This window comes from Xyrauchen texanus, chromosome 4 (genome assembly GCF_025860055.1).
Source record: "Xyrauchen texanus isolate HMW12.3.18 chromosome 4, RBS_HiC_50CHRs, whole genome shotgun sequence".
Lineage (NCBI taxonomy): Eukaryota > Metazoa > Chordata > Actinopteri > Cypriniformes > Catostomidae > Xyrauchen > Xyrauchen texanus.
Window position 1 is genome coordinate 12,275,027 of NC_068279.1, and position 11,287 is coordinate 12,286,313.

The window sequence follows — 11,287 nt, forward strand, 5'->3', positions numbered from 1 at the left end:
ATGAGGGAGGAGGATGTCTTCCCTGTTATGCATAGAGTTGAGACTGCCTGCAATGACAACAAGCTCAGTCAGATGATGCAGTTGATCCCGCTCTAGAGGATAGGCCATGGAGTAGTGCTCATTCCTTCGATGATAAATGTGAGTCAGACCATCGCCCCTGAGAGACAAAACCTCAACTCGTCAGTGAAGAGCACATTTTGCCAGTCCTGCCTGGTCCAGCGAAGGTGGGTTTGTGCCAATAGGCAACGTTGTTGCCAGTGATGTCTGGTAAGGACCTGCCTTAGAACAGGCCTACAATCCTCAGTCCAGCCCCTCTCAGCCCATCTGAGCACTGATGGAGGGATTGTGTGTTCCTGGTGTAACTTGGGCAGTTTTTGTTGCCATCCTGTACCTTTCCCGCAGGTGTGATATTTGGATGTAACGATCCTGTGCAGGTGTTGTTACACATTGTCTGCCACTGTGAGGATGATCAACTGTCCTTCATGTCTCTTAGGTGTCTTACAGTACAGACAAAGCAATTTATTGCCATGGCCACATCTGCAGTCCTCAAGCCTACATGCATCATCCCTAACACGGTTGAATAGTGATAAGAAACGTCTGACTGTGGACAGCAATGCCACAGTAGGTGAGCTCAAGAAGAGTATTTCGGAGGTCTTCAGAGATCACCCTTCACAGCAGAAGCTTTCTGCAAACATAGATGACGATTCCAGATGACGATTCCAGAACACTCAGTAGTTACGGTTTGCACTCGGGGTCCACGGTGATGCTCCTCATCACGAACCTCAGACCTCTTCAGGTGTTCATCAAGCACGAGAAGGGCCAAACAAAAACTTACGAAGTCGACGTCAATGAAACCGTAGATCAGCTCCAGCAAAAGATCTACAACAAAGAAAGTGTCCCTGTGGATCAGCAGAGACTGATTTACAACGGGAGACATCTGGAGTCTGGCATGAAGCTACTGGAGTACAACATCACATCTGGAAGCACCATTCACATGACTCTGCGTCTTCGAGGAGATTAATGAAGTAAATCAGCTGGAAAATATTTTTTGTTGTTGTTATGAGTTAGATTGTTACAATGATTAAACGTGCCACAGTCATACTGAAATCGATCTGTTCAATCAGAGAAAAACTAAAGCACTTTTTGTTTGTCGATCTGGATAAGAATGTCTGCTGTAAATGTGAAAATAGAGTAATTTATAGACCTGTAACACTCAGTAGTAGCAGAATGTTGTTAAAATTATTTTATGAATTATGGTGATGCAACAACTTACTGTATTAAAAAATGGAATAAGCATAGTTTTGCCTTTCTGGACTCTATAAATTTGTACTTTCATGAATTATGTTTTATTATATTTTGCCTTGTAAATAAAATAATAAAATGAACTAAAATCATGCATTGTGCTTTGTCAACTTGATGTTGAATGCCTGGTAAACAAAGAGCAACGCTATGCCAAATGAAAACCACTGTCACACTGACTGATATTTTCAAACAGATATTTTCGCATAGCCAACATTTGGACGTGATGAATAAGAATGCATCAATACAAATATGTATGCTGAGCTGGACTATTGGCTCATTACTTTATTATGTAGATGTTTACTAGTCAAGTCGAGTGGTTTTTATTGTCGTTTCAACCATATACAGTTAGTACAGTACACAGCAAAACGAGACAACGTTCCTCCAGGACCATGGTGCTACATAAAAACAACAAAGGACCAACATAGGACCACATGAGACTACACAACGAAATAAAATACCTATATAAACTACCTATATATACCTATATAAAGTGCACGTGCAAACATGTGCAAAAAGTACAGGACAGTACAACAAATTACTGACAATGAACAGGACAATAGACAGTGCAGCGCCGACCAGTACTCAGTAGTGCAAAAAGATGACAGTTTCTAAAAATGTAAACATAACATACTATGAGATAATGTTCTATGCACATAGCAGTTATTGAGGTAGCAGACAGTTATAAAGTGACAGTAATTAAAGTGCAACTCAGGACACGTGTGTGTCAAACCAGTCTCTGAGTATTGAGAAGTCTGATGGCTTGGGGAAGAAGCTGTTACACAGTCTGGCCGTGAGGGCCGAATGCTTCGGTACCTCTTGCCAGGCAGGAGGAGGAGTAAAGAGTTTGTGTGAGGGGTGTGTGGGGTTGTCCACAATGCTGGATGCTTCTGCGGATACAGTGTTTTTTGTAAATGTCTTTGATGGAGGGAAGAGACCCCAATGATCTTCTCAGCTGCCCTCACTATCCTCTGCAGGGCTTTGCGGTCCGAAGCGGTGCAAGTCCCAAACCAGGCAGTGATGCAGCTGCTCAGGATGCTCTCAATAGTCCCTCTATAGAATGTAGTGAGGATGGGGGTTGGGAGATGTGCTTTCCTCAGCCTTCGAAGAAAGTAGAGACGCTGCTGGGCTTTCTTGGTGATAGAGCTGGTGTTGAGGGACCAGGTGAGGTTCTCCGCCAGGTGAACACCAAGGAATTTGGTGCTCTTGATGATCTCCACAGAGGAGCCGTCGATGTTCAGCGAGTGTGTTCACCTTGTGCTCTCCTAAAGTCAACAACCATCTCTTTTGTTTTGTCGACATTCAGGGACAGGTTGTTGGCTCTACACCAGTTAGTCAGCCGCTGCACTCCTCTCTGTATGCTGACTCGTTGTTCTTGCTGATGAGACCCACCACGGTCAGTGTCATCGGCGAACTTGATGATGTGATTCGAGCTGTGCATTGCTGCACAGTGCGTGAGTCAGCAGAGTGAACAGCAGTGGACTGAGCACACAGCCCTGGGGGCCCCAGTGCTCAGTGTGGTGGTGGTGGAGATGCTGTTCCCGATCCGGACTGACTGAGGTCTCCCAGTCAGGAAGTCCAGGATCCAGTTGCAGAGGGAGGTGTCCAGGCCCAGCAGGTTCAGCTTTCCAATCAGGTGCTGGGGAATGATTGTGTTGAATGCTGAGCTGAAATCTATGAACAGCATTCGAGCGTATGAGTCCTTATTGTCTAGGTGGGTGAGGGCCAGATGGAGGGTTGTGGTGATGGCATCGTCCGTTGAGCGGTTTGAGCGATCACGCAAACTGCAGTGGGTCTAGTGAGGGGGCAGCTGGGTCTTAATCTGCCTCATGATGAGCCTCTCGAAGCACTTCATGATGATGGGTGTAAGTCGCGACGGGACGGTAGTCGTTGAGGCAGGACACTGAAGACTTCTTTGGCATGGGGATGATGGTGGTGGCCTTGAAGCACGTTGGAACAACGGCGCTGCTCAGAGAGATGTTGAAGATGTCGGCAAGAACATCTGCTAGCTGGTCTGCACATCCTCTGAGCACTCTGCCAGGAATGTTGTCTGGTCCAGCAGCCTTCCGTGGGTTGACTCTACGTAGAGTTTTCCTCACATCTGCCGTGGTAAGACAGAGCACCTGGTCGTTGGGAGGAGAGGTGGACTTCCTCGCCATCACGTCGTTCTGCACTTCAAACCGAGCGTAGAAGTCGTTCAGCGCATCTGGAAGGGAGGCATCTTTGTCACACGCAACTGATGTTGTCCTGTAGTTGGTGATGGCCTGGATGCCCTGCCACATGCGCCGCGTCTCACCGCTGTCCTGGAAGTGACTGTGGATTCTCTGGGCGTGTGCGCGCTTTGCCTCTCTGATTGCCCGTGACAGTTTGGCCCTAGCTGTTCTTAGGGCTGCCTTATCGCCTGCTCTGAAGGCGGAGTCTCGGGACCTCAGCAGCTATATACTATTGATATACAACCCATAGCAACTGGCCCAGACTCCTCTACAATTGAACGCATCAACATCTATCAATTAACAAGCAATACTTATTTAATTTAATACAATATGTGCTTTCAAGTCAATATCCCTCATAGAACCTGTTGAAATGTACAGTTACAGTCATTTCAAAGTCTGTTTGAGCTTGGCGAAGTGGTCAAAGTTTTCAAGGTGAATGTGACCAATTTATAATACAAAAAGTATAGGCCTAGAAAGTGCCTCTTTAAGAACAGTGTGCATTACTGATAAGCATATTTAAAACAAAATGTATTAAATTATGAAAAATGGACAATGTTGCGCCACTAGGGCAATACCCATATTTGGGGCAAGACATCTTTCCCTATAGCCTGCGTCTGGCAAAAATTATACTCCTATGTAAAAGTGGTTTACAATTTGAAAAGTGTAGGGTAGTTTTTTTGGGAACATCTCTTTAATTATTTAGTGGTATTAAACTTCTCTCTCTTTCCATTTTCTGGCTTCCAATTTCCATGTGCCAGCTGTAACCAAAGGCGGAGAAAAGACGAATAAGGTCTACGTCATCACGCATTGTCCAGTGCAGAACCTCGAAAAGTCACTTGTTGTCAGAATGGAGCAGGCATGATTGACCCGCCCTGTGACGCACATCACCTGGTTTTCCCCAATCAATCACGTGATCATGGGGAATAACTTCGCATTCCAAAAGATTATTCGATTTCCTGTTCTTTTATTATGTGCCTGCATGAAACTCAGAAATAAAACATTTCATATGAATTCACCTTATTCAGAGTGGTGGCAAGTTTGATTTTTGATGGGAATGAAAACGAGGCAGTGAGGACTTAATTGTCTCTTCTATGGGTTGTATTGTTGTTGAAATTGGTGTTAATTGTTCAGCTGGCTAAAAAATGCCAGTAGACAAAAAAAATAAATGAATAAATAAATAAATAAATAATAATAATAAACTCCAAAAACACGAGTTGTGAGAATTAGATGTGGTTTAGGAATATGCAAGATTAATGCCATGCATAAAATACAATTATGAGGTCAGTATGGATAAAAAATCAGTGAAGTTGCTATTACAAATTATTATTATTTTTATTTTTTGGAAGAGTGTCCCTCACATGAATATCATCATATCTGGCATTGAAAGATGAAAACCTCTGTGCTACACAATGTACAAACATAAACATTTATTTTTGTTTAATTGAATGCATGGTTTGTCGAAATATGTACAGTACTGTGAGTTAACCAGATACTTGTGTTGTGCATTCTGCTGAGCGATGATTTCTCATGAATCAGCGATTAATTGCAGAAAGGAAACCGAAAGTTAGCGAGTGAGTCTTCGAAAACGAAACAGGTGGGGCATAAATTCATGCCGTATAAATAATGCCTCCACCCCAAACAACATCACACATCAATTGGAGTAACTTCATAATTACAAGTCCTATTCGAGACAGAAAAGCAATCAGCGGAAGGTTTGAACAGCTCGGTAAGTCGCAGAATGCATAGAGAAATATTGCGCAATAATCTATATTAATATAGTTACCATCGTATACTAATGTTTTTTTTTTTTTTTTTTTTTTATCAAATGTTGACAGGCTCGTGATGGATCTAATAATAAAGGGATTTAATGGAGAAACGAAATCTCTGTCTGTGGGCTACAACACCACAGTTGGTGAACTGAAGCAGCTCATTTCACGGGACTTCAGTGTGCCACCTTCACAGCAGAAACTTTCTGCAAATAACGGACACCGAATCAGCCTTGATGACGATTCCAGAACACTCAGTAGTTACGGTTTGCACTCGGGGTCCGCGGTGATGCTCCTCATCATTCCTCTTCAGGTTTTCGTCAAGAACGAGAAGGGCCAAACAAAAACATACGATGTCGACGTCAATGAAACCGTAGATCAGCTCCAGCAAAAGATCAACAACAAAGAAAGTGTCCCTGTGGATCAGCAGAGACTGATTTACAACGGGAGACAACTGGAGTCTGGCATGAAGCTACTGGAGTACAACATCACATCTGGAAGCACCATTCACATGACTCTGCGTCTCCGAGGAGGTTAATGGATAAAGTGTGACCAGGACTAACTGACTACAAGAACTAAACATGTCAAATATAATAGGCATGAAATAGGTCTGTTAATTCTTTAAAAAAACACACAAAAAAAAAAAAAAAAAACATGAAAACAACATGAAAAACTAAAGCACTTTTTAAGTCGTTCTAAATAATATTGTCTTCTAAATGCCATAAATATATAATATATAACACAGAGTAGCTGAGTACTGAATTTAAAATATATATTTTGTTGATGTACTGTAACTGATGTAAAACATGCATTATTGTCCATTAAGCCTTTATGTAATTCCAGTGTTTGCACTTTACAAATACCTTTTATTTTTGTACAAATGATCTTTCATTCTAGATTTTGCATCCTTAATTAAATAATAAATGTTTGAACCATTACAATGTATTGTTCTCCACTTTTTATAAAATGTAGTTTTTATTGACTATTACACACAAAACATGGTCTAGTGTCAAAAATGAACATTTCCATTAATGAACAAACTGGATTTGACTTTAATTTTTAACCTTTACGAGGGGATGTGTTTTCTAATGTCCAATTCTTCCATTTAATCTACCGGTATTATTAAGATGAATTCTTTTGAGCAATTATATTGTGTTTCATGCAGTAATATGTATACCTGGAATAGAATTCAGAAAAAATAATTGTGGGGGCATTTTCTGCACCTACATTTTGAATTTTGGGAGCATTTTTGTTACTTTCGGAGGCAATTTTGCCCCAAGCACCCATTCATTTATCATCCTGGTCTATGATACACCAAACAAAATGGCTGTCAATAAATTGGTGGTTATGTCTCAAATTTTGTTATATCTGATCTGAATCGGTGAATAGGCGAGATGGGGCAAGCTGTCACACTTTTAGCTCCAGTGCACATTTCTCAGGATAAGTTTATATTTAAGTCCATACCTTAAAGTCTTGCCTACAAGAATGGGCTACAAACATTTCCTTGGTCATTGTACACATGAAATATTACAGTTCATTTAACACACGTTGACCCTTTGTGACAACATACCCCCACAGCAGGGCATTGTCATGTTCTTTAATTATCTGAATAAAACAATCCAAAATCCTGACACCATCCTGACCATGATGGAACCTACACCTCCAAATCGATCCGACTGCAGGGTACAGGCCTCATTCCTTTGACTATAAACATGAGTCCGACCATCACCCCTGGTGAGACAAAACCTTGACTCGTCAGTGAAGAGCACATTTTGCCAGTCCTGCCTGGTCCAGCGAAGGTGGGTTTGTGCCAATAGGTGATGTCTGGTAAGGACCTGCCTTACAACAGGCCTACAACCCTCAGTCCAGCCCCTCTCAGCCTATTACGGACAGTCTGAGCACTGATGGAGGGATTGTGTTGGTGTAACTCGGGCAGTTGTTGTTGCCATCTTGTACCTGTCCCGCAGGTGTGACGACTGTTCCACAGGTTCATGGTCATTCATTGTTTATAGTACATTGAACAAGCATTGAAAACATTGTTTAAACCCTTTAAAAAAAAAAAAAGATCTATTTGTATTCTTTAGAATACTGTGTCCTGAAAAAGCATTGTTTCTTTTTTTGCTGAGTTTATTAACAAGAACAAAATGGGCCATAGAATAGTTCGTAAGGCTTAAATAGAGAAATAAAACTGAAATCGATCTGTTCAATCAGAGAAAAACTAAAGCACTTTTTGTTTGTCGATCTGGATAAGAATGTCTGCTGTAAATGTGAAAATAGTGTAATTTATAGACCCGTAACACTCAGTAGTAGCAGAATGTTGTTAAAATATATTTTATGAATTATGGTGATGCAACAACTTACTGTATAAAAAATGGAATAAGCATAGTTTTGCCTTTCTGGACTCTATAAATTTGTACTTTTTATGAATTATGTTTTATTATATTTTGCCTTGCAAATAAAATAATAAAATGAACTAAAATCATGCATTGTGCTTTGTTAACTTGATGTCGAATGCCTGGTTAACAAAGAGCAACGTTATGCCAAATGAAAACCACTGTCACACTGACTGATATTTTCAAACAGATATTTTCATATAGCCAACATTTGGATGTGATGTATAATGCATCAATACAAATATGTATGCTGGAGCTGGACTATTGGCTCATTACTTTATTATGTAGATGTTTACTATTGATATACAACCCATAGCAACTGGCCCAGATTCCTCTACAATTGAACGCATCAACATCTATCAATTAACAAGCAATACTTATTTAATTTAATACAATATGTGCTTGCAAGTCAATATCCCTCATAGAACCTGTTGAAATGTACAGTTACAGTCATTTCAAAGTCTGTTTGAGCTTGGTGAAGTGGTCAAAGTTTTCAAGATGAATGTGACCAATTTATAATACAAATAGTATAGGCCTAGAAAGTGCCTCTAAGAACAGTGTGCATTATTGATAAGCATATTTAAAAACAAAAATTATGAAAAAGGGACTGTTATGTATTTTATATACTTAAAGTGAAGAATAATACAATACAGACACAAGATGACTTTCACAACAGGTTCTCGTGTTTTACTTAACTCGACTGTTCATGACGTCACCCAGGTACGGCTAGCATAACCATACACAATACATGACATCCCCCTTCTTATGTCTAATCTATAAAACAGTCTTGTCTGTTTAAAGTCAGTCTCAAAATGCTCATCTGTAAACAATTCTAAGGTGTAAACTCTTTACAACATATCTGAATTAAACAATTATACAACCTAAATATAATCTCTTTGTTTATGAGCAATCTTGTGAACATTGAGCTCATTCTTTTAACTGCATGTAGAGTTATGTGTATGTCCCCTTAAGGTCAGTCCCGCCTTCTAGGATGGGTAACAGAGAGCACGGCGGTAGAGCCGGCAGTTCAATAAACTAAGAGTACGGAGCCAGACGGTCTTTTGTGTTTCTGTCCATCAAAAACTACATGGTGTCAGAAGTGGGATGAATATGGCCCAGGGGCTCCGTCGTATCGATCCGTTGGTCTTTGATGACAACATTGCTGATAACTGGAGAAAGTTTGAAAAGGAATGGCGCATTTACTGCTATGCAGGCCTGTCAGATAAATCAAAGAAAGTACAAGCCTACACATTGCTAAACCTTGCTGGTCCTGAAGCGGTTGACAAGTCTGAAACATTTGTGTATGATGACGAGGAAGACCATGAGGATCCAGAGGTACTTCTAACTAAATTCTCTGAATTGTGCTTACCCGCAAAAAATGTCATCATGGATAGACACGCGTTTAATACCGCTGTTCAACACACAGGCGAATCTGTGCAAGCATACGTCTCCAATTTGAAAATTCTGGCAAAGAAATGTGAATTCGGATCACTGCAAGATGAACTCATTAGAGACCGCATAGTGTGCGGTATAGAAAATGACACTGTTCGCAAACAGTTACTCCGTCAAAAAAACCTCACCCTGGACTTGGCTGTTAGCATATGTTTGCTGCATGAACAGTCTGAGAGAAGTCTGAAAGAGCTGAGAAAAGACACGGTATGTCACAGTATTTGCAGAGCACAAAAGGTATGTGCTCTGCAAAAAACACGTTGCTTAAACTGTAATGGCCAACATCCTTAAAAAACAAAACAAATGCTATGCATACAACAAACGCTGCAACAACTGTGGTAAATTAAACCACTTTGTGAGATGCTGCAGGTCAGCACCAACACAGCAAGTAGGTGCTAAAATATTCTATCAGCCTAGAACCCAGCAAAGGGATAGAATACATGAGCTGGATGCACAACCTGATGACAATATGCAGGAAACTTTCTTCTGTGACCCTGTTGAGCTCACCAATCAGAAGGGTGAGATTTTCACAACTCTGAAATTTAAAAATAGAAATGGTCAACTGAAAGTAAAGGTTGATACAGGCGCCAAGTGTAATGTAATATCAAAACGAATACTGAAAGGTTTGAATCACACCATCCCTACTAACATAGCAGAGAAAGTCAATCTGGTGGCTTATGGAGGGGAGACAATCAACACTGAGGGAACAACAGTGTTGCAGTGTGTCTGTGGGGAATTTAAATTTCATGTAGTGGATCGTGATGTAAAACCCCTTCTCGGTCTACGGGATAGCATTGCTATGGGACTCATACAACTGGGACCTGATGTACACATGCTGCATCATGAGGCACCGGAGGTGCATGAATACAATGATCTTTTTGATTGTAATGTCATTGGCAGCTTGCCAGTTATATATCATATGAGACTGGATAACACAGTGACCCCTGTAGTCTGTGCACCCCGTAAAATACCAATAGCAATGAAAGAAAACGTGAAAGCAGAACTGAATCACATGACTGAGCTGGGTGTGATAACACCCGTAACTGAGGCAACGGAGTGGGTATCAGCCATGGTTGCAGCAAAAAATAAAAAGATGGGTCTGTAAGGATTTGCATAGACCCAGTTCATCTTAACAAAGCCCTCCTCAGACCACGGCACCCACTAAAAACAATTGAACAGATCATTGCAGATATGGCTGGTGCTAAAGTGTTTACCATTCTGGATGCTAAATGTGGGTTCTGGCAAATCCCCCTTGATGAAGCTTCATCCAAATTAACCACATTTATGTCCCCGTTTGGCCGTTACAGGTTCTTGAGGATGCCATATGGAATCTCAACAGGCAGTGAGGTCTTTCAAAGATCAATGGAGCAATTGTTTGCAGGACAGCCTTGTGAAAATGTAGTTGATGACATTCTCATCTGGGGCCGTACGCATGAGGAACATGATTATCGTTTGCGACGGGTACTGAACAAAATTCGTGCCATTAACATGAAACTCAACCCCGACAAATGCAGATTCAGAGTCGATTCGGTCCATTATGTGGGTCACCTGCTGACTGCTGAAGGTGTCAAACCTGACCCTGAAAAAACTAAAGCGGTATGTGACATGCCAAGACCTCAGGAAAAACAAGCTCTGCAGCAGTTCCTGGGCATGACAAATTACTTATCCAAATTCATTCCCCAGTACAGTGATATCACTGGTCCTTTAAGACAGTTGCTTCATCAGGATTCGAAGTGGTGCTGGCATGAGACTCATTTACATTACATTTACATTTATGCATTTGGCAGACGCTTTTATCCAAAGCGACTTACAGTGCACTTATTACAGGGACAATCCCCCCGAAGCAACCTGGAGTTAAGTGCCTTGCTCAAGGGCCCAACAGTGACATCTTGGTGGTGCTGGGGCTTGAACCCCCGACCTTCTGGTCAGTAACCCTGAGCCTCAACCACTGAGCCACCACTGCCCCATGAGACTCATGACAAGGCTTTTGCAAGACTGAAACAGGCTTTGACAAACCCCCCAGTGTTACAATATTTTGACACGTCCGTACCAGTACTTCTCTCTGCGGATGCCTCCCAACATGGCCTTGGGGCAGTATGCTTACAGCGAGGGCGGCCTGTGGCATTTGCATCCAGGGCCCTCATGCCCACTGAGTCTCGTTATGCCC

General features: G+C 41.6%; 1 protein-coding gene and 1 pseudogene across 1 annotated transcript; both read left to right on the plus strand.

Annotated features, from left to right (window-relative positions):
• On the plus strand, positions 1 to 1,021 carry LOC127637209 (polyubiquitin-like; annotated as a pseudogene).
• Positions 1,022 to 5,155: 4,134 nt separating this feature from the next.
• LOC127635794 (polyubiquitin-like) lies at positions 5,156 to 5,850 on the plus strand. Its single transcript, XM_052116020.1, has 2 exons — positions 5,156 to 5,238; positions 5,348 to 5,850. The coding sequence occupies exon 2, from the start codon at positions 5,355 to 5,357 to the stop codon at positions 5,814 to 5,816; it is 462 nt and encodes a 153-aa protein (XP_051971980.1). The 5' UTR covers positions 5,156 to 5,238; positions 5,348 to 5,354; the 3' UTR covers positions 5,817 to 5,850.
• Positions 5,851 to 11,287: the final 5,437 nt, after the last annotated feature.

Excerpts from the sequence above, each read along its gene's own strand:
- LOC127635794 (XM_052116020.1), top strand. The coding sequence starts at position 5,355 with ATGGATCTAATAATAAAGGGATTTAATGGAGAAACGAAATCTCTGTCT.